The sequence below is a fragment of the Bombus pyrosoma genome, linkage group LG3 (assembly GCF_014825855.1).
Source record: "Bombus pyrosoma isolate SC7728 linkage group LG3, ASM1482585v1, whole genome shotgun sequence".
Taxonomy (NCBI): Eukaryota; Metazoa; Arthropoda; class Insecta; order Hymenoptera; family Apidae; genus Bombus; species Bombus pyrosoma.
In genome coordinates this window covers 8,862,737-8,887,191 of record NC_057772.1, presented here as the reverse complement: position 1 = coordinate 8,887,191, position 24,455 = coordinate 8,862,737, and the positions used below count along the sequence as shown (strand labels likewise).

At 30.0% G+C, this 24,455-nt stretch overlaps 3 protein-coding genes and 1 long non-coding RNA gene across 17 annotated transcripts in view; 2 read left to right on the top strand and 2 right to left on the bottom strand.

Annotated features, from left to right (window-relative positions):
- Nucleotides 1-10,464, bottom strand: part of LOC122566048 (proton-coupled amino acid transporter-like protein CG1139) — a 40,846-nt gene extending 30,382 nt beyond the window's left edge. The window contains exon 1 of the mRNA XM_043722747.1: nt 10,118-10,464. Coding sequence (XP_043578682.1) covers nt 10,118-10,153 — 36 coding nt within the window. The 5' untranslated portion in view covers nt 10,154-10,464. The remainder of the gene's footprint in view (nt 1-10,117) is intronic.
- Nucleotides 1-23,301, top strand: part of LOC122566050 (lysophospholipase D GDPD1-like) — a 58,150-nt gene extending 34,849 nt beyond the window's left edge. For 9 of the 13 annotated variants that reach the window (XM_043722755.1, XM_043722753.1, XM_043722752.1 and 6 more), the window contains 6 exons: nt 20,359-20,401; nt 21,026-21,207; nt 21,277-21,497; nt 21,570-21,703; nt 21,767-21,884; nt 22,015-23,301. In XM_043722755.1, coding sequence (XP_043578690.1) covers nt 20,359-20,401; nt 21,026-21,207; nt 21,277-21,497; nt 21,570-21,703; nt 21,767-21,884; nt 22,015-22,140 — 824 coding nt within the window. In that variant the 3' untranslated portion in view covers nt 22,141-23,301. Of the gene's footprint in view, nt 1-19,062; nt 19,156-19,768; nt 20,289-20,358; nt 20,402-20,422; nt 20,650-21,025; nt 21,208-21,276; nt 21,498-21,569; nt 21,704-21,766; nt 21,885-22,014 lie in introns of those variants that run through there. The other 4 variants (XM_043722760.1, XM_043722749.1, XM_043722759.1 and 1 more) reach the window with 4 other exon arrangements.
- Nucleotides 5,074-13,537, top strand: LOC122566051. Of its 2 annotated transcripts, XR_006316379.1 has the most exons (4): nt 5,074-6,267; nt 7,152-7,292; nt 11,922-11,986; nt 12,074-13,537. It is a non-coding gene; the product is annotated as an uncharacterized LOC122566051 (long non-coding RNA). The 2 variants fall into 2 exon arrangements; XR_006316380.1 differs by lacking the exons at nt 11,922-11,986; nt 12,074-13,537 and adding an exon at nt 8,466-9,652.
- Nucleotides 14,852-19,067, bottom strand: LOC122566047 (SWI/SNF-related matrix-associated actin-dependent regulator of chromatin subfamily A containing DEAD/H box 1 homolog). Its single transcript, XM_043722746.1, has 12 exons — nt 18,940-19,067; nt 18,542-18,672; nt 18,180-18,361; nt 17,889-18,117; nt 17,472-17,805; nt 17,125-17,399; nt 16,917-17,054; nt 16,509-16,832; nt 16,125-16,426; nt 15,841-16,053; nt 15,650-15,756; nt 14,852-15,588 (listed from the first exon to the last, which is right to left on the bottom strand). Exons 1-12 carry the CDS (start codon nt 19,043-19,045, stop codon nt 15,434-15,436), a joined length of 2,496 nt encoding a protein of 831 aa, XP_043578681.1. The 5' UTR covers nt 19,046-19,067; the 3' UTR covers nt 14,852-15,433.
- Nucleotides 23,302-24,455: the final 1,154 nt, after the last annotated feature.

Here is a 24,455-nt window from a genome sequence, read left to right as displayed (position 1 = left end):
ATCGTCATATTCGACCGGAATTAAGAATTTCATTAAACTTGGATCGATCTTTCTTTTCATTTGACAGCCGGCAATTAACACGAGTTAGTGAATAAATGAATCGTTTAAGCCTTTGATGCCTGCTTTTCTCGTTTAAAGTCATCGAAAGCTGCATCGTCATTATCATTCTGTTGAAACAAGTCTCAAGTTGAAATAAGTTTCCCTGTCTCGTCGCTTGAGACAGCTATTGTCAACTGGATTACGCTCAATTTTATAATTTATTTCCTAACAAAAGCAAAGTCTAATTGCGTGAAAAATCGAATTTACAGCGTGACACTCCTTCTAGGAGTTCTACGCTTGATATTGCGTAGAATTAACATTATAACTTCCGATAAGTTACAATTAATAATATTTATGAAAAATCCCAAGGTGTACAAATTTACAAAATACACGTGATACGAAAAAAGATATATAAAATATGCAGAATAAAATGCACGTTATAATATTCAGTAGATGAAACAAGTTTTCTATTTAGATTCTATTTCTTTATTTGTGTTCATAAATATATCAATTGTATATAAATACGAAGTCTAATAATAGCACTCGTATGTCATATAATATAATATTATAGCGATATCATAATTAATAGACCGAGGATATTTATACAACTTCACATTTCCATTAGAGCTGTGCGGCTTTTTATAAGTCCAGCTAAAGAAATACAACCCGAATAGATATTTGTTCCTTCAGCTAGATATTTATTATAGCGAGCGTTTTACTTTGGATATTTTACGTTTTTTTGATAACGTTTCACGTATTTTCTATGATGATCAACATCCGCAATCTATTAAAATTAATGTAAAATTGCAATATAATATAGTATATACGAAGAAGGAAAACAGAATATAAATTAATGTAATAATTAAATGCTCCATTCCTTTGGATAAAACGTTGCTCATACAAACATAAATTTCCACTTTGTTTCTTTATGAAACTATCTGGAAAATGTGTTCCTACTCTTAACGACTGATAAAAAAAATCAATTTTTCCTCGCAATGTGAGAAACTCGATAATAAGACAATTAAGAACTACGGAAAGAATGTTAAACATTTTGTTTGTCTGTTATAAAGGTATCTCGATGATATCTAATTTACTGTTATCGAAATCACAGTGTTGTAAATTTTGGAGATTGAACGTGAAACAATTTGATGAAATAATTAATTCTTGGATAAGAAAGAACTTGACTAGGAGATTTGATGGATCGATCGACCGAAAATCTGTTTATTAAAGATTAGGAAATGAAAATCTGTAATGATTACGATTGTATAAATCCTGCATGACTCTGAGAAATATCAAGGAATAAAGTATAAATTATTAATTATTCAAAAATATATGCTAATACAAGATTCTCGACACTATATTCAGGCTGCTTTTTAATTAATCATCGTGTTTCAAGGGAAACGATCATTCCTAATCTGAAATGATTCGAATTATGCAATTAATTAAGATAATTTTGAGATAAACATTAACACACAAATATCGATCGTTCGTTTCTGTACTTAATATTAATAAACATTTGTCGTGTATGTGGAATATCACTTACGTAATTTGTAATTCAATTATCAATAATGTCGTTTTGATTGCCTCTCATTACATGAATGTGTCAAAATCCATTCTGCTTGTAAATTTCTTAATTTTATTGTTCATTCTCAAAGAACAAACGAATTACTACTATAGATTTAATTTATTCATCACAGAGAGGGAGAATAAATAATAAGAAATTTCTAAATAAATTTTAAAGAATAACATGAAAAAATATCTAACGAAAAGAAAAGAAAATATAAACGTTTTTTTCCATTCAAGCGTCAACAGAAACTCTAAGATAAAAGTTCTAATAAAATAATACAATGATGTGTGATGATATACATCTACAGGACGTTTAAATATCAGAATTGACGATCAATCTGATTCAAGAATTCCGTAAAAAATTCCATAGAAAATAGAGTCCCTCATCTTTCGAATTAAATCACGATCGGAAGATATTCGCAGATTATCGACCTATCTCGAAATAATCCATCTTGTACCAAACACAGGCATCGTATCGTTACGGTGCGTAAGATATCGTGTTGAAACTGACACGTTATGCCAGTTTTTAAGGAGATTAGCGAGAAATGCGGGAGGAGGATATCCAGCAATTTAGCACCGACTAATCGGTGGGACCGGAAATCTCGTTACACCAATCACGCTGCTCCATACAATTTTACATTTAGGCTTGTATAGAATTCTACGAATATATAATAGAACCAATATCCATGTTTTTCACAGAGAACATTTCCTTGTTTACAAAAATGAAGCGTACGTTTCTTAACGTAATTTGTTGTAGGAAACTTTGAGCGATAATGAATGTTTCTTCTAAAACAATTTTAAATATCTTATCATTGAGTGAATCACCTTGTTTCTTTTTTTATGCAACTTAAAAAAATTGCTTGAATTTACAGTGTAGGACATCGTTATCTACGTATTATATTTTTGCACATATGTAGATTATTGAAGTTGTGTGTCTGTACTATTTTGGACAATTTGGTATTCGCTATTTCCTTTAATATCTGTATGTACGTTAGTGGGCCGAACAATTCTCTCTGGAATTTAGTATTGAACATAAGATTTTGTAAATTCTAATCTTTGAAATTTAATACTTTTATTTAATTCAATTTTGAATGTTAAATAGAAATGTTCTTTAATGAATTCTAAGAAACGTTTAAACTTGGAGTTTACAAAATTCTATCCTTTAAAATTAAATATTATATTCAGTTTAACATTGAGAATTATATAGAATAATAAACTTCAGAAACTCTACGTCTATCGATTCCTATACTATTTAAAAAAAATTCAAGTATTTTTCAATTCTATGAAATATTATCTAGAATGAAGTGAAATAATCCCTATTGATTTATAGATACGTTAATCACAGTAATCGGTTGTTAAAGCGCTTGAAAAATATTTCAATAATCTATTCAATTCCAAAACATATAATCTAAAATATAAACTAATCCTTGAATTGCTGAATAAGGCTCGCGTGTATGTTAATTATTTCAAGTATTGTAATTACCCTTAAAGTGTATTGACGTATATGTACATTGATATTGTATACACAATCAAATGCCAATTACCTTTTCAAGATAGAAAGATAGCAAAATAAAGTTATTTATCTGTCTATCTATAAAATAATCCTTGATGGCATATGACGCCATCTCTAAGCTACTAAATTTTTCAATTTTTAAAACAATTCAGAAAAACTCTAACGTTTTCTTATTCTGAGGAATATAATCTAAAATGAGATAAAAAAGTTCATATTGATTTATGATACCGTTTGTTTAAGTTATGTGGCCACAAGTTAAGCGACTTATTATCCAACAAAAACGTTATCGATGGCACCTTTTGCAAATAACTGTGTAAACCGTACGCGCATCGGGGAAACAGGTGAATTTATTGGCCAACTAAATAGAAAGTTATTTCACGGTTGCTGATCCACCAGTTGCACCGTTCCTTTTTAGGAAAATACGATGAAACCAAACGCACATGTTGCTCATTAATTTCTATATCGATTTACATCTTTCGAAGCTGCGCGAATATTGGATGATTCTCAGCCAAAAAGATACTTACGTTTCACAGAAACGTGACTAGAAATTTACTGATAATAATTTTTGTTTATTGCGACGTCACCGTTGTACTGTTGAAGATCGTATAATACGTCACATAAGGCTCAAGAAATAATGTTAAGTACAATAGACCATCGATCATAATTAGCTCTTTAAATTATCAAGTTATTGAAATCCGATGCCTTGGAATTTTTCAGTTTTCAAATTTTTACGATACTAAACGTTTAAACTTTCAAGCTTTAAATCTTATTCTGTAAATTCTCGAATCCTCGGAATTTTAAACTTTCGAACCATTAAATTTTCCAAGTTATAAAAACGTTTGAGTTTATAAAATCTCGAAATGTGAAATTCTCAATGATCTTAAATTTCAAATTTTTACATTTTCATATTTTCTTACTCGATTTATCGAATTTTTCAAATTTATGAAACATCGGATTTCGTTACTTTTAATTCGTTGCTTAAATACACTGCCTCAGTTAAACTCTCATCAAATCTTCTGTTTAGTATGCTACGTGATGCGCTACCTAAATGCGAACACCTTGTTAATTCCTAATATACTACCCACGCTAATAACTACGTATTTGCCTAATCGCAGAATCAACATTTGCCTTTAAAACAATCCTTCCTTTCTCTTAGAACGGTGTACTCCAATAATTACGCAACAATTATCAAACAAATATTACATTCTACAATAAATCAACTTGTGAAACTCGTAACGTAAAGTAAACCAAATATTCAAGCTCATTAATATCTTGTTATAATGCGACAGAAATCATAATACGAATAAACACACGCGCGTAGATAGATGAATCGTATAAACTTTTTGCCTGTTATCAAACGTAGATAATAATTCCTGTTATTTACACAAAACAATTTAATTATTAAGCGTGTAGGAATGTAAGGACATTCTCAAATACAAGGACGTCTTTGTTTATCAATGTATGATTTTAATCCTACTACTTTTTCTTATCATTTAGAATTTCTATTCAGATAAAATTCATTAAACAGTGTATAAAAAATTATTGCATAACACTAGAATGAAATGAAAACAATTAATAGATCATAAGGGAACCTTTCTCAATAAAGAAATTATTTTCCTTAATATTAATAATTATATTTTTATGTAACATAGAGATTTTATATACAAAGACATCGTAATTAATAGATTGCAGATGTTTGTGCAATTTTATATTTTTGGAACTAGATGGAACTAAATGGAACTACGTTTGATCCATCCGCTAAATTTTAAATGGAACTAAAAATAACTAGATAAAAATTTAGTCCACTCATTAAATATCAAATAGAACTAGATACAATGAAATAAAAATTTTCTCTACTCACTAAATATTACAATGAGTACCTTACTTTGAATATTTTGCGAATTTCTACATATTACGTGCATCCGGGACATTTTTTAATCTTTTACAAATAAATGCTTAAATATTCGTTATCTAGTAATTGAGTATTTGGAATCTTAAAGGTTCGATTTTTTCTGCGCAATTTAATGATAATTGGAGACATCTCGTTGAAATTAAAATAAGCGTATAAATTCCTCCATTACGAAATCATCGAGTCTAACCTCCTGAATGTAAAACAACTATTACACCAGAACAAAATATGGATTAAATCGATATAACCAGAAGCTGCCATGTACAAATATTGACAGTCCTATGATAAAAATTGTTACTTGTACATTTCCATGACTAACATCAATCTGTTTGAAAACCAGCGGAATATTTTCAATCATGTGCTCATACTTGGTATAGGTTAGGAAACATCTACGCAATATGTAATTTGAATCTCATTGGACGATAGATCGACTTCGAGATCGATGACTAAGTGGGGTACGCGAAATAAATAGATCAAGCTCTTCAAATAACTTTAATGCTTTTCGCCATACTTCGGTATTCGTGGAACCTAAGTTAATATCTATTATACCTTACCTTGGCGCCAATCATATTGTTATACTGTTATATCATTTAGAATATTGATAAACATATCGTTTATTGTTTCTCTTATTTGGCATACACGTGCGTAAAGTTATGTATAGACACAGTCTTTCCAGAATCACTCCTTCTATTAAATATGTACATCTTGGTTACAGTTAGATTTGTTGGTTCGATTCAACTACTTGAAATAATTTACATCAACCTGACTCAAATTAAATCAACGGAACATTGAATCTTCAGAATTCCAAAGTACCAGACTTTCGTATTTTCAAAGTTCTGAATTTTCAGACTTCCAAATTCGTTTTTATGCTTTATCCCATTGCGTGATCCTTAATCGATTGCCATTTAATAAACTTACACATACTGTGTAAAATGATAATTATCATAGCATCGACGAACAGTATTGTTACATATAGTATCTCCATAATAAAATTTATTAGCTTTATAGCATCGAATCACACTCGTAACATGAATTATACATTATATTTCGATGCAACAGAAGCAGGCTACATTGTTATGTAAACGTTAATTTCAATTCTTCATAAGGATCACTGAATACAAATTATCAATGTGCCGCATCTCCGACAAGAATGTCAATAAAATAGTTACAGAAACGATCATGAAGCAACGAGTTAGCCGCTTATCTGGTGTTCAATTGTCTTACATATATACAAACATACGTAAGTAAATAGCTACTATCAATTCCTGTGTGTATAACCTTTAACAAGTTCACTTAAGTTTCACTTAGAGTTTAAGGCGTCAATTCCTTTGGAACTTCAGTTGATAAAACTTTGATCAATGGAAGCATGCAAACAGACTACAACTCTAATTGAAATCGCTATCATTTATTTTTATTCTCTCATAACGACACAGTGTCGCTATATATGTACTTTTCATTAGAAAATCCAAGACAAATATTTGAATTCTGCCAAATAATAATCGTATCATCAATGATCGATGGTAATATTTAGACCGCGAATTTGTATGCAAATTTATATTTAGTTGTGGGCACAACTAAAAAGATGAAACTTGCGTGAAGATTCGTTTTGTCTATTAAAAATTACAATAAGCATCCTACTTTTGATATTTCGTATATTTTTATTTATTATACGCATTTTCTGCATTTTTTTTTTATCTCTAAATTTACATAAATGCATAAAAATCCGCAGTCTAGTGATAGCGAAGCGTACGCTATGAAAATTTAATTTCTCTTCTAATAAATCACTATTATTACGATAGCTAAAATTTTATCGCCTCTCGTCGTCGTAACAAACCTAATCGAATGAAAAATTGCGTCTAAAACGTCTACTATCGAATATTCGTATTATCGAATCAGCTGCTTTACCTCAGCGAGAAAATTTCTAAGTTTCTCACGTAACTGTTATTATCATAGGAACATTCCCTAAAAAAGTTCCATTCGAACGATCTCCCCCTTATCAGGTAATACGATCTACGAAAACAAGACGAACAAGTCCAAATGACGGAGCTAAGTAATCAGTGTAACAAACATTTGATATCGCGGCCAGTATTGTTATTGAGGGCAATAATTTTTTTTCTCTCTCAGAGATACGGCACTAAGGTCGATTCCCAGAGGAGAGAAACCATTTTTCCTCGATTCTCCTGCTAGAAGCTGTCGAATCGTTTCAAGAAAAACGACACGTCAAGCACATACGTATACGATTTGCTCGCTACGAATCAGATAGAGGTAAGCAAAATTCTAACGAGGGAATGATACAATGACATTTGTCGATTCGTAGATTAACCTCAATTTTGATTCTTAGATAAAGTCTCCCGATTTTCAAGCCCCCGATCTTCTGATATTAAGAGCTTTCAGATTACGAAATTACACGAATTATCAGTTTTTTAACTTTCAGATATTCAACCTTCCAACATTAGACATTTTTTTTATTATGAAATTACTTAAACTATTCTATTTCTAGGCGTTCGTATATTTAATCTTTCAACGTTAACTAGAATTTTACGGCATTAAACGAAATAGTATAATAATCGGATGATTCGTAATTTGAAAAATTTATTTACATATTGGTTCAATTGCGAAAAAGGGCCCTGATATTTAAATTCCACAAATTTTATATATATATATATATTACAGTTATTAGAACGAATTCAAATATCACAAACGTCTTATTGTCAATGATCCCAATTGCTCACATTAATACCTAAATTCACAATATCAACACGGGGATTATCGATTCTTAACATAAATTTTTTTATTCACGCGTCTATGTGTGCAACAATTTAACGACCTCTGTTTGGATAAGGTTCACTGATCTATTTACGGGATTACCGAATTTTTACTTATCATCCTAACGATTACCTGTGATAACATGAATTGTTGAATCAAAGAAATTGGTTCAACGTGAATAAGCATATTTTCGATCAATAAATAATATTCATCTCATTTTTATCTGTCTAATAATATTTGTTTTGTCTATTTTGAGTTAAAAACATTTCCTTTTTTATTATCAGAAGAAGTATCAGTAGCATCGTGTAATTGATTAATTAATTAAGTAATAATTAATTCACAATGTTACTTGTATAAAGAAATCTCAAATTTTCAACATTTTTAGAAGAAAGATTCTTTTTATATTTAGAAACCTTTTATATTTAGAAATCGTAATTTGTATTTTAGAGTATTAAAATGTTACTAAATTAATAATAAATAAATTCGGGATCTTCAGACATAATTTAAACGAAAATTCGATCTTACAATCATAGAAAGAAAGTGAAAGTAATATTAAAAAAGATTCCCTGACAATATAGTATCAACCACCAACTGTTGCAAATGAAGAAGTTATAAGTCACGATGAGATCAATCGATTTCAGGCTGAAGTTATTTAATTTTTTTCTCGTTCAGGAACTACAAATCTAATAAATCGCAAAAAGAAGATTGGAACTCGCAAAAAAAAAAAGGAATAAAAAAGTATAGCAATCTCGATACGAAGGACACACGGTTTCACTGACCGTTCGACAAAAGCGGTTCACAGTTCCAATCGAATTTCACATCCTAATGACTGAAATCTCGGCAGAAAAAAACTTGTCGAGGAATTCGATCCGATCTCGAGCATAAAAAACTTGCTTCAATTTAAATCACGAATTTCCTCTGCGTATTGCGAGCATTGACGTCACATAGTTCTGGTCAATATTGTCCTTCAATGTGGACAATTTTTCATTCAGACAAGAACTTTCCCTTTTCGATGATATTCGAGATCGATCGATTAATAGCAACCGCGGAATCGAATACGCAGTGGCTCATAATGAATATTTTACTAGTTTTACTAATTTTGTCTAAAAAATATACTATATTAATGCGAAACATTTTTAACTTCATGTGTAATAATATTTCATTAGTATTATTGCTTGTTTGAATGTGAAAGATGCAAAGTTTCGTCAAAAAATCTACAGTATTTGGCGAATTTTGAATATTCGATTCATATTAATCTTTTCTGTATAATCTTCTTTTAAATATTTTTGTATATTTTAGATGTATTTGAAGATACAGAATCTTGAAATACTACAGTAGAACTGCATGAATTAATCAATTTTCATTATAATCGAGATAGATCACAACGTGAGATTGCGCAAATTATCATAGAATTATATGATAAAATATTTGCAACGAAATACGAAATAAATAGTGTTTTTATTAATGAACGATAATTTTAATACTTGTGAAGAAGAAAAATATTATAGTGACAAATTGTAATAAAAAGATCACGTTTTTTTCCTAAAGTATTTATTTATGATCGAAAATTCTGACAAGTGTGCCTATATAATTTAAAAATAATTCAACAAACATATTTCCTTGTACATTACGAATTTACTATTGTGTTTCTTCGTATTTTATAAAATGACAAATTTCGTCGTGTAAAACGTATTCCAATTTTCTTCTCCAAAGGAAAAGTTTTACTGAAGAGGAAGAGAAGAAATAAACGTGAAACACGTCACTCATATCGACCACAGTATATCGTGCAATTTTTAAACAATTAGATTGATCAAATGAAAATAATCTTCATACTTCGTATAAAAATAAAATTTCCCAAACTGAAATGAAAGTAATTAAACTACAATCGAATTACATGTGTCATATTAATATATCTAACATAACGAATATGCCCATTTCTACTCACCTAGAAATTAATTAACACAGATATACATTGATAGAAAGATCGAATCAAACAAGAATCGAATCATACCGCCAATTCACCCAGTGGATAACAGATCTCTGTTCTATCCCTACCTACAATTTAAATATCAATTGCCTCGAAAAAATTTACATTACATGTCATAGTTAAAAGCAATGCTAATTCGCCTAATCGACCTTTAACGATTTCCTATACTATATATCGATACAATCTGAATATAAATGCCCGCTAAAAAAGAACGATCCATATATCGTGAACGACAAAGCATATCAGTGCGTAATCGATGTATTTAGTGCGAGCATCCTACGTAAACAAGGTAAACATAAGCAAGGAGAGCAAAGTAAATATAAATAGTGTCACTCACCGTACTCGAGGTAAATCCGAAATTGTCGTGCGACATTCTGGTGGGTCACTTCTTCTGTACACACCGAGAAATAAGGACAAAGAGAAGAGACAAAGATAGAAGGAGAGACACGCGAAGTATATCACCTGGATGCGGTGCGTCAAAAAGAATAAAATAGAAATATATGTATATATATATATATATAAGAGTCGCACGACGCAAGTACGGAACAAGGTTAAGGTAAATGAGAACGCGAAGCAGCGAAAGATGTGAAAAAGGACAACCGGTTTCAGTTTGTTATGGTACGATGCATTATTGTGTGTTGCGACAGGTACGGCCGCCGCAACTCGACTGATCAGGGTTCGCGCCAAGTATTATTTATATAGCATCATACCACGTACACGGCACACAGAGTACTCGTTGCCATTTCGTTTACTGGTCACTCACGGCATGATTCGGACGAGCGACGATGCGGCTCGAGTATGTACCTTTACCAAGCCTACTCGACACCGGCATCTACAAAGTGAAACGAGCCGGTTTACCTTAAAAAACACTTTACCTTTCGTAATTCTTTGCTACGTTAATGCAGCGACGTTTTAGGCGTCCAACGATTGATTGCCGCGAATTTTCCCGCTCGATAACACAAGCCATCGGCAAAAATCAAAGAACTTGTTGTCGTCGACGATACTCTTCTCAGATTCTTTAACCCTGCTGTTCTCCTCGCTTCTTTTTCACGTTCGTGTCTCAGATATCTTTTTTTTTTTTTTTTGGATACTTTATTTACAAGAAGCGCGGAGCACGCAGATATTGAATACTAAGACGAAATATTTAAGAACTATCCATATTTTTATAATATGCTTCATTGGAATGTCTAATATCTAATCTGGTTCGGGTCACATAGGCACGAAAAGAGTAGAAGTAATCTTGTTGCGTTCTTTCGATCGTAATCGTGCGTTTCTAGTAAAAAAAAATGATTCAGTTTGGACAAAGTATGAGAAAATCGTTATTAATGTGCGTGATTCCTCGTTTCAACTTCGTACGAAATGTTTTCTTGAAACAGTAGAAGTTTGTTTGTTAAGATAAGAGCAAGATTGTCGTATAAAAATTCTTCAATCAAGTTTTATACTTGAATTAATTTTTTATTGCAATTTTTGTTGTAGTCTTACCATCGATAAAACGGTACAATTTAATGCAATGCCACGGTCGATAGTAATACAGTCAAATTTATCGCCGTAAATATTGATGGTATTAAAAATTGATGTGTGCACCTGGTGATTCGATTCGTGTGTAACGTAGAAAGATTAATAGAGAATCAATGTTTATCTGGATGGTTTAATTATGTAGTGAGTCGAACGATATATGACCGTTTACTTGTGATTGCAGACATTAATCAGTTAATCCTGAAAGTTACAATGATTTACTTGCAGTTGTAAATCAATTAAATGGAAGTTTTCCTTTCGCGTATTTCAAAAGATAAATAATAGTACGAATGATAAATAATTATAATCTGTAGGTATAAGTACACGTTAAAACATCATTAATCAGTTTATCATACCATACACGATAATAATTTACAAACATGAGGATATAAATCGTAAAACAAGGATAAAGAGCGTAGATCATCTGAGGAAGTTAGGAATACTGTTATTGTGGGATAAAATGGATATTGAGATTATTATTCAACGTTGTCCTAGAACTTTCAAGAAAAACACTCGATAAATGTGTCAACAAGCGCTGCTTGAACAATTAAATAACAAGTTCCATAAAGTAACCTCGATCATTATGTGCTCTAATGAACCGCCCTTCGTTCATTCTTATTTCCCAGATTCGCAAACCAAATAAATAGAACACAAGATATCAGAAGAAGAACAGTGAAATTGCTAGATCCGGGTAGGCATTTCCTTTAATCTTATCGCCTGATGAGCGACTTCTACAGAGACTACATATACATATGTGTTGTATATTTTTCTTTGTTAGTTGCCTGGTGAGCTTTAGTTTGACAAATCAGATGCCCGATACCCACGCCACCTACTACTGCTTTAAAAATAAATAAAACAGGATGCTGTCGCTATACAACACGAAACAAGAGATTAATCGCTGATTTGGCCAATGATAATCTACCAAACAGAATTAAAAAAGAATAGATTTACGACTGTGACCAATCATGTCAATGAAATAAGGAAATTAAACGTTATGCTCTTTATCTTTCTCCTCTGCGATGTATCCTTTATTAGAAATGTGAAGAACAACCAATGTGTTTATTAATAATCTACTGCAAATATGCATGCTTTATTTTTAACTGTTTCAAGACGTTAGATACCACGTGGGTTTCATTCTGCTTCGGCATCGGCTCTGTTACTTTAGTTTCCGTCTTTCGCTCTCTTTTTCTATTTTTTATTCGCCTCTCTATCTCTATCCTTCGCGTCTCCATCCCCACCACAAGTTTCATCCTCCGCTACTCGGACTTCTACCTCTCACTGATAATAAAGGATGTTTCAATTGTCTCGGCCGAAGATTTTCAAGTAATACAATTTTGAAAATTTAGAATTGTTTCATATGCCAGATTATAATTCCATGAATGGAAGAGACTAATTGCAAATGACAGAATTGCCAGTGAAAGTTTTCATCCGGATGATTAGCAATAGAATCGTAACGGAATTATGGAAACTTATCGATGTAACGTCACAGGAATTTTCCGAGTTTTCTGAGCCGCCTGATAGTGATATTCTGTATTCAGATGCACAAAGAATAATTTGTCACGAGCATCATAGTGTTATTCTACGTCTCTGATTCGACGAAGATTTGCAAAAAAAATAGCCGCAAGAATGGCCCTCATCTTAAAATTCAAGGTCACAATTTTTCTTATTGCATCGTATTCTTCTCATGAGGATAACAAATTTCAGAAGAACACTCAGGATCGTAACTCAACTGTCCTGTTGGGAAAAAAATGTTAAGGTGCCATTAGCTTTAGAACTTATTTTACGTGTAATAATAATACTTATTTTATTTTGCAATCAGATACAAGGGAAATAGCATCCAGTGTCGCACGTAAATGCCCCAAAACCACGATTATAAATCCCATATCTTCTATTCTTCCTTTCTTGCTATTTAAGCAGCCGGACTCGCATTTCTATATTTGGCCAAGTTTCTGAGCAAGATTGCGCCTTAAATTTAGATGATGAAAAAATTGGTAGGTCGGTCGATGATAATTCTCCACCTCACACTAGTCGACTAACCCATTAATTTTTGAATGAAATGATTGGATCGTGGTGAATAGGATGTAGACTTGCTTCTCGTCTGTGACTTGCTCGTTCGCCAGTTCTAACACAAATGGCTTTTGGAAGTCGTGAAAGATATCGTTCATAGTTTGGATAGATGAGTTACATCCGTTAAATAATTAAAACATCGGATTAAATATAGTTTTTATTGCCTAAAGTCAATGCGTAATATTGGGTAGAGAATTGGCCGAAGTATAGAATGTAAATAACGAGAAGAAAAGAAAGAGAAAAAGAAAGGAAGATATATGTAAAGATACATCTGGCGTATGTACGTGCGATAACAGGTGCTATCCTCACGCGTGACTGCAAAATGTAAGCGCATTACAAATAAAGTGAATTCGAAAACTAATGGCGTTTTAATATTTTTTTCCAAGAGAACAGTTGAGTTGCGATCGATGGTTCCTTTAAGGCTTTGATCTTCGTGATGAGTACAATACGATACAATAAGAACAAAAATTCGGCTTTGCGTTACAAGGCAAAGTTTAATTTTGCGGCTACTTTCTTGCAAATCTATACCGATCCAAAGTCGTAGAATAACATTGTGATGATCATGATAGATTATTTTCGAATACCCCGTATAACTGTAGATTCCGATCGTGGAAGTATACGATTTTCAATTTACGTCATAGATTATCGACATGGGAAGGTATTAGATGAACGTAAGATTTACTGCGACACCTATTGACTTCTTGAAGATGTTTGTATCGTATCCTGATAATATAATTATTGTGCGGATGTGTAAATTGTCCAACGATTTGACATCTTGTATAAAAAATAATAAATAATTTGTATCTCTATGTATCTGAATGTATTTGCATACCTATAACATCCTAAGAATTTTTCTTCTTCTATACAATTTGGGCAGTTACATTCTATAAGACTATTCGAAGAAGATCGATTTATTAAATATGAATATATTTTAAGGATTGTCAATACATTTTTGGAATTGAGTTTTTGTGTATTTAATAATACACAAAAGTAAAATTCATTCTTGACACTCTATAATACTCTATATTAATAGTGGTATTAAAATTTATGATGGATGCTATAATCGATCTTCAAGTAAAAAGACTCGATAGCTTCGTAATTTGAAAGATCAATGTGCGTCAAGATTAGAAAGATTAAAGTATCATTTATACATTATAACATAGACTATAATAACTCATTGTTTCTTAAAAATTGTAAATTATTTAATTTTCGTAATTAAAAAAGATAAGTAAAAGTTAATGAATGAATTGTATCTATTACTTTAAGTTTAAGGATAATTCTCTAATTAGTTAGTCACGTAATTTAATAGTTATAATAACTACAAAGCATCTTGAAAATCCATATTTTGAAATATTTGCTTTTATTACCTTTAACATCTGATCAAAAATTCTTAATTTGTTGAACTATGTAATTTTACTAAGTTCTAGATTTTCATTAAATTCGCTCAAGTATTAACGCGTGTATTACAAGGTAATAAATTAAGTCTAAGGAAAGGTGTATAATATCTTTAATGATTTTGTACAAAGATCAAGTTCTTCATTCAGGAATGTGTGTACAGTAATATCAATTAGTCTGACACTGTTTACATTATATCCACTTTTTCTTACATCAACTTCTCTTTTATTCATTTTCTTCGGCTATTCATCATCAACTTGTGTTATTAGTAAATATTGTGCAGTCTTAACGATTCTCTTACAGTTTACGCACAAAATATACCATTAAATATCAAAATATATCAGACAAAATATGTAAAAGTCACGGGTGAATCTAAATACGTATATGCTCATATAAATAGAAAAATAATACAGCGCATATGCGATGTACAAATAAAATTTCACGATTTACAAATAACGTCACTCAAAATCATGTATGCATATTCCAAGGTGCAATAATTAAATTTAAAAAATACATACGATACATAACTGCAAGGCTGACTTTTAATTTCCTTTTTTTATCTGTTTTTTTTTTTTTTTCTTTCTATTCTCTGTGCGATCACAAAGACATATTATGTATATAAAAATGATGTTAAATTTTCTGCTAATACAAAATAGGTTCAAACAAATGATTATCTTTAAAATTCTATATGACAATTTTCTTCATTGTCCAATAACCCATTACTTGTTCTCCCGTTCTTCATTGGAGACAGCGATAGCGATTTATTGTGATCCAGCCCTAACGTCATCTTAAGTAACTTTAATACACTCTTTTTGTCCGTGCTTTCATTCTCTGTGAACAAATTCCATGCGTAATATTGGATTATAAAGTGGACAAAATTCATAGCACTTACCTTCTTCACCAGTAATCTGTTGTTCAAGATGTAATTTGTCTTGAGCTATTTCGTATATGCCTTCTTCTATAGTAGCTTCGCTTAATAATCTAATTATGCTAACTGGTCTAAAAATAGTGTCAGATATATTTATAGAGCATACATTTATTTATATTTTTTCAAAGGACATAAATTAGTGATAAAAAGCATACCTTTTCTGACCTACTCTATGACAGCGATCCTCCGCTTGCTTATCATTATAAGGATTAAAGTCAATATCGTGAATTATAACAGTATCGGCAGCAGTTAAATTGATCCCCAAGCCTCCAGCTTTCGTAGATAGTAAAAATATGAATATACTTTCATCCTCCATATACTGATTTATTAAATACTGTCTATCTGTTACTGGTGTACTTCCATCTAATCTGTTTCCATATTCACGTAAAAGATTAATAAAAATGAAAAATATAAAAGATAAAAAGTACGTAACACAAACCTTAAGTACGTTCGTCCTCTAATAGTTAAATATTCTTCTAAAATATCTAATATCATGGTGAACTGACTGAAAATTAATACTCGGTGCCCTTCTTCCTTCAGCTTTGGTAGTAATTCGTCCAATATCTTTAACTTTCCAGCTTCTGAAATTAGTTCTTGAGGTAAGCCCAATCCAGCTAAGCTTTTGTACGTTCTTGTTAATTGATTTATTTGATAATCTGACATCCACTGTAAATCCTCGAATACGTAATCTGGGTTTTTCTGCTTATATGAATGTTCCTTTGCTAATCTACTTGATATTACCTAACACAAAATTGTAAATCGTTAAAATTACATGTTATAAATTCATTCGTAATAAATGTAAGAAAGGTAACTGCAAAAATACTTTTAATTTGGACTCGTTGTAATAGTCTCGTACTAAAAGAGGATGATTAGCTAATTTTCTCAGCTGCATCATCATTCCAATACCATTAACCTCAGTGCTTTGATCGGCCTCAGCTGAAAATTCGGCAACTAAATTAGTATACATCTTTCGCTGCTTCTCTATCATCGGACACTTAATCACGCGCTCGGTTTTTTCTGGTAAATCTCGAAGGACTTCAGCTTTCAATCGGCGAAGCACAAACGGTCTCATGATTTGCTTCGCATTTTTCACTTGTTCTTGTTCAAACAATGGCTGTTCACTATTTTTCTTAACTGATGGAGCTTTCTATAATGTAATACTCATTGTTACATAGTATTTAACTTTCTTTAAGATTATTATTATCATTAGCTATTACCATATTGAACTTACGGGATTCTTTGAAAATAAACTCTTCAGATCAGCTTGTTTGCCAGCAAACAGTGAAGGCATCACAAATATTAAAAGCGACATCAATTCCAGTAAATTGTTTTGCAAAGGGGTACCCGTTAACAAAATTCGATGTTTAGCCTACGAAATAATCGATAATTTGGTTTATGTAAAAAAGAGTTATGTAAAAATGCGATGAGAGAACACATACATTAATTCTAACTAGGTTTTCGTATCTGATAGTGCCCATATTCTTCAACATATGAGCTTCATCGAAAACAACATAATGAATAGGCATAACACGAAACAATCTTCGCTCTTCCGGTGTACTGCTAATTAAATTATATGTAGTTAATAATACATCAACATCATCCAAATCACCGTTTCGCCAACCTAATCTCATCTCTTTTCGTTCTTCCTGAGAACCATAATATTGTACAACTTTCAGACCGGGCGACCATCTTTCCAGCTCATTGTTCCAATTTTCTACAAGGATAAAATAAAAACGGATTACAAAGAAAATAATATAGGCCAAAGCAACCTATAATGTCTATCTACCCATCGTCGAACTAGGAACGACGATTAAGTGTGGTCCATCTTTCTCATCTCTGAAGCCAGCCTCTTTCAAATATGTAAGAAAAGCTATTACTTGCACTGTTTTTCCTAAACCCATTTCATCCGCAAGTATACCATTGACATTTTGAGCGTGCATCACAGCAAGCCAATTTAATCCAACCATCTGATATGGAGCTAATTTTAAATTTGAGGATAATCTCTTAGGTTGACTGGTGATAGCTGATGCTCTTGCAGCTACAGCTCTTTCAATATTTGTAGACAAACGGAGACATTTCTTCATGAGAGCTTCTACTGCATGTCTGGTAGCTAGCAATTCCTGTTTTTATTATAATATATAATTTATCTTAATAACATTGCAAATGAAAACTAAAAATTTTACGATTTTTTTGAGCTGGTTACCTGAGCTGAATTCAAAAGCTCTGTATCTAGATATTTATTGTTCTGAAACTTTTGAACTAAATCTCTCCAATCTTCAAATGGCCTTGCTTCTTTGATAGCATTTGCTTTCTTTTGAGAACATTGAGACATTAATAGTAATTCTGATGTAAGAGCATTTTGCATAAATTCTAAGACTGCTTTCTTATCAGCTGTAAGCTCATTAGATATTTCCATATCTGAATCTTCATCACTATAAACATTTGAAAAGAAATGCTAAAATTAATGGAACACACCAAATCTCTAGATGTATACCTATCAAACACTTTATCTTTAAAGGTTGCTTCATCTGAATCGATATCTACATCTTCTTCGTTATTCAATTTCCGTTTTTTTTTCTTATTGGTTCTAGAAGGTTCTTTAGTAGTCCTCTTCCTACTATTTCTAGTATCTTCATCACCTTCGTCACTATTCCAATTTATGTTATTGGACATGTCCTACATAATAATGAAAAATTAAATTCTTATTCAGCATAAGATAATTTGCTACTAAAATAAAAAAATACCCATATACTTAGAACAAAATTAATTTCATTATCGTCAACATTTTATAACTGAGCAAATATTTTATTATAAAACATTAGTAATATAAAGCTTTCATATGATATATATACATACCTTATCTGTATGATCTAAAGAGCTCGTTTTTTTAACAGGACTCCCTGCATCGCTGTCACTGTCTTCAATTACATTGACTGCCTTACGCCGAAATTGTATCTTAGATCCCATCAAATTACTGTCATCATCCGCTAAATAAAAACACTGTGATTATTTACTCATAGTCACATTGGAATACAAATATTAATAACATTGTCATCATCAACTAATATATGTAAAGTGCATTTTTCTAATTTCTTGATTTTTACATTCAAATAAAATTATAATTAATTAAAAATAATGATTAAAAACATATAATAATCATATATAGGAAATTATTCTTGAATAACATAACAACAAAAGATGGACACCGACTGTTTGACCTAAAAATTGAAATTCGTGAATAAATAGACTCTTACACATGTTCAACGGTTTCAGTTGTTTCTTCTGGAATCGAAATTGTCGTAAGTTTCCCGAAAGGCTTGGACTACTCGCATCTGTTTTTGGTGAATTCGAATCCGACATCTCGTTAAACGAATGAGAGACGCTGGCGAAAACACATTTTTGTAAAGGCAGCTTTTAAACTTGTTTGACAGGTGCATTCGTAAAAGCTCCGAGAGATAGATGCCCAACAGGTTAATATAATTACCTATTTACCTGTAATTCCTCTTATTTCGCTTCTGAATTTCTTAATATATAATTTCCTTCATACCCTTTTATTATTTCTTATCTTTCAGAAATCAAAACGAAAAGAATACAAAAAGAGAATAATTATGCTTACTAGAACTTATAAAAAGTGTAACTATAAATCAGAGTACTGTATAAATGAAATTAATTTTGATTAAAAGTTAATGTAATAATGATCGATCGCGTGATATTTTTGTACGAAATAACAGAATATCCTTTTAGAAAATACGCAACAGTTGAAATTAAAATAAGATTTATAATTACTCTGAAAATTCTATGTCACGGCGGTAAGAACTTGTTCAACGAAAATTACATCTAGGTTCAATTTCTCTATACTCTTTGGATAATGAAATAAGGGAAAAAAGAAATTTGATATTACATCATTTTATGTACGTGAAAATTTTAATAAAAAATTATTCAAAATGATGGTCAATTACACAATATATTTCTATTAAATACTAACATAATTTCTTTTGGGAAAATATAATATATAAATATTAAAATTAATTTTATGATTGTACCAAAAGTTCTCTATTTCACGAGAGATTCCTCTATTTACAAGAATTTATTCAACAAAAAATAAACCTACACTTAGTTTTTAGTTTTATACTCATTAAATGAAAAAATAGAATGAAACAAGAATTTGATAATATATAGCTTTATTTGTATATATAACTAAAAAAAAAAAAGGAAGGTATAACTAAGGTGGAAATTTTTCATATAATTTCACCCAAAGGATTTTGTAATTACAACGTTTACAATTGTCAAGTATGCAGTAAAGGCTAGGATGTAGCAGAATTGATTATGGAATTCTCATTTGACTTCTATTAGTAACTTGTCACTTGAAACGTTCATTCACATGTTAATCATAATTCGTTTAAACAATAGCGACATGCTCCGATATGTTACACGAATAAAAAATAATAGACAAATATAAAATGTTGTTGTATACATTAGTAGGAGGTTATATGTTAACGTCAATGATACTTTTTAAATATCCAACGTTATTACATAAAAAGAAACAAGTGAAATTTATGTGCCAGCATATCAGCCACAGAGGGGGTGTGTTTTGAAATTTTTGGTGATTAGATAATTAAGATCATTACATATATAAGAAGGATATATATACTAATAAAAAAATAATTTTGCAGGGGCAGGTGAAGGCTATGAAAACACGATGCATGCTTTTAAACGGTTAGTTAAAATTCTTACTCACTACTAGACAGTTGTTTTTTTTATGTATTTATGATAAATTTTAATGTGCAATAAAAATCCAGTACATGTCATATACAAAAATATGTAAAATATTCAAAATAAAGTGCTCGTCATAATTTTTAGTGGGCGAAACAAATTATTATCTAGGTTCCAATTCTTTAATTCTTTTCACAAAAATATGGAATTACATAAAAATCCACAGTCTGCAAGTCTACTCATCATCTTAAGTGTGTAGCACAAAGAATAATTATTAAATTAACAGATATTTATCTAAAAATAGTTCTCTAAATTATTTTTTCTGGTTATACAAAAATTCACAAAAATATTTGTACACTTACGTACTTAAACTTTTTGTGAATGTATTATGTTTTGTATATTGTACAAAACATTTGAAATGTCATTTTTATTTACATTTTTAAATTAGTTTCAAATTTTGTCAATATAATTATCATAGCCATGTCTTGTTATGAATGTTACTAATGAAATTTCAACACGTTTCATATAACACATATAATATACATATAAAACTTTTCTATGGTATGTGTTCAAATAATTCCATGAGTTACTTATTTAACACTGTATGAAAATGTAATTTTATTCCAGAGCTGTAGCGATTGGTACACAAATGTTAGAATTGGATTGTCATTTGACAAAAGATGGAGAAGTAGTTGTATGTCATGACCATAATCTTTTACGTAGTACAGGCACAAATAAAAGTATTTCAGAAGTAAATTACAAAGATCTACCTCTATTGAAACCACGTCTTCCAATAGATTTTGATCCAGGTATGCTTAAACAGTTTTTTAAAAAATTATGTTTTTGAATAAAATGATTTATAAACTGTAGTTTAACAGATGTAGAATATATTGGCACAGAGAAGGAAGAAGATAGAAGATTTGCTTTATTGAAAGAAGTATTTGAAGCATTCCCTAATATACCAATTAATATTGATATTAAAGTTAACAGTGATGAACTTATAACCAAAGTATCTAATTTAATAAAGGAATATAATCGGGAGGAGTATACTGTATGGGGAAACTTTAACGATGACATAACACAGAAATGTTATAAGACGGTACTTAGCTTTTATAGTACAATATTTGTATACTAACATAATGATATTAATTTCAATTATTTTTTTCCACAGAATCCTAATATAAATTTGTTATTTTCCATGAGACGTGTAACTCTGTTGATAGTTTTCTTATACACTGGTTTATTACCATTTATACCTCTAAAGGAAACACATTTAGAGATATTTCTACCTTCCATTTATTTAAGGTATTCTAAACATTTTATCCAGTATTGAATTTAATCTAGTTTCTCAATATTACATTATTATAGATGCAAAGGAAGTCCAAGTATAAAATTCTTACCCTTGGAAAAAATAATTATAAGGACTATTAATGTATTACTAATGAGGAAGTGCTTATTTAATCATTTAAGAACTCGTGGAATACATGTAAGTTAACGACTGCTTAGTTTAAATTTGGAAATATAATTCATATTAAAAACAGTGCTTTTAGTGATAAGTATATGTTGAAAAAATTTTTATTTATAGCATGTAAAAATATCTAAATACGTTTTTATAGATCTATTTTTGGGTCTTAAATGAAGAAGAAGAATTTAAGAAAGCTTTTGATCTTGGAGCTACTGGTGTAATGACAGATTATCCTACAAAATTAAAATTATTTTTAAGTAATTGTTCTATCGAATAAGACACTAAATGCAATGAATGAGAATGATACTAATATATAAGATATATATAATATATAAGATATTTATTGATGTACTTCTGAGAAGTACATGTACACGCTGTTATAAATGAAGAATGTGTTGAACTTTTATTTGATAGACATGTATTACTTACAAATTATGAAAAAAAATATTTCTATTACTTATTGTATACTAACAAAAGGAAGTAAGAGCAGCTTGTTTCAAAAAATTATACATGCATAAGGCAGATAAAAGTAAGTTTCAAGAAAATGGATAGTGACATATTAGTAAAATACAATGAGAAAAATAACTATAAAATGTGTGGGCAAAGACACTGCGAAAAAAACATTCTAAAAATATTTTCTGCCACATTCAAATATATTCGATATTTCGATTATATTCAAAATAGAAAGTTCACAAAGTTCGATAATCTAGTCTAAAAAAAGTATTTTATAAAATCATTATCATAGATTTTTATATATTGAAAACTGATACACAAAACACGTTTGATCATTACAGCTACATTAAGTCGCATTTATTATATAACTGTATTATTATAGTATTTTGTATGTACCAAAGCAGTAGGGACGCAAATATTATTAATAATATCGCACACACAAAGTTTAATTATTTATACAAGCTTTATTGCAACATATCTTTGAGTATAAAGATCAAGAAACTGATAAATAACTTACATACTTCTGTATAAAATACTCCTTTAATTCGTTTGCGTGTTTATATTCATCAAGAAGTCGATAGAAAATTAAAAAAGAATATATTTACATGCATGAGGGTACATAAATAATATACTCTATACATATATCTATTACAAGTACATTGATGGAATATAACATTGAGTATGATTTGCTATGCTAGACAATTATAAAATATAAAAGGAATCATATTCGTTATTTGATCACGAATGAGCGATAACCAGTTTAACAGAACTGATTACATTTCATTATATTTATTTGTTATATAATTACTTAAATTGTATATTCTTCTCTATTAGTATTACTAGTATCATATAACTGTCTTAATTATGGTTTCAAAAATACTGCAAAACAGTTCTTAATCACTACTTGTATAGAGAGCAAATTTATATTATGCATAAATACATGTATATGTTTTATATTTGGAATAAATTCTAACAATATTTGTAAGCTACAATTTTATAATTCTTACTGGTACATAAATGTTATTTATTTGTCATGTTATTTGATCGATAATTATATCATATATTTTTGCACTTGTCATTATAAAATTTTGTAATTTCAAATATTTTCTCATACTTGTATATTTATACTGTTTCTTCTGTTATATATTACACAAATTAATATGATATATTTCTATAATATGTTTTATTTAAATATATAAATATTTTTCTTAGTGATTCCTTTGTATTCTTTTCCTAAACACTTCTAATTAATAATTATACTCAAGAGTTATTACTACATTTATGGTAAACAATTTGCTTTGGTTTTTGGGTACAATCATCGATAGGCATTTGTACATAAGTGAACACTTTGCCTTTACAGTAACAACAAAATTCCTTAGAAGGATGAGAATTATTAAAATGCTTTTCTATAGCAGAGTGATTTCCAATAATACTCATGTTGCAAATATCACAATATACGTTTGAGGATCGAAACCGTGAGTGTACTGAATCTGTAACAACTCGATCTGAATACTTATGATTTGAGTTGGTTGCTTGAGTATCTTGTGAGGACATTTTACTTCTGCAATACATATACAATAAATCACTATTCCAATAGATGATATTTGTAACATAATTTTTATCTTAATATGATTACACTAAATTTTTACATGTATTTATGAATATATTTATTTCATGCAATGTGAAAATGTTTAAACATACTAAATAAAATTAAAAAATGTAAGATATTAATGTTTTACTCTAATAACGTTAAAAAATACACATCTTGTAGCAAAAAAAGTTTTAAAAAATAGGAGTAATAAAAAAAAAACTACTGTTCAGAATGCAATTTAGATAAATATTGTATTAATTAAGAAATATATGTATTTTAAAATATCTTCAAATTTTTAATATTTAGGTTAGGAAATTGTAACCTAAAAGTCACATACTTACATGAGATTTCTTTTGATTAATTATAATAGTCGGCCTTCATTGATCAAAATGCTTACTTTCTACTATCACATATAACAAGATGTCTGCATTATTTATAATCACTTCTTATCCTTTATTAATACTTTTTTTACTATAATAGAATGTACATTATATACTAGTTTTTCATCCAGGCATTCATGTACAAACAATAAGAAGTATGATTAATGA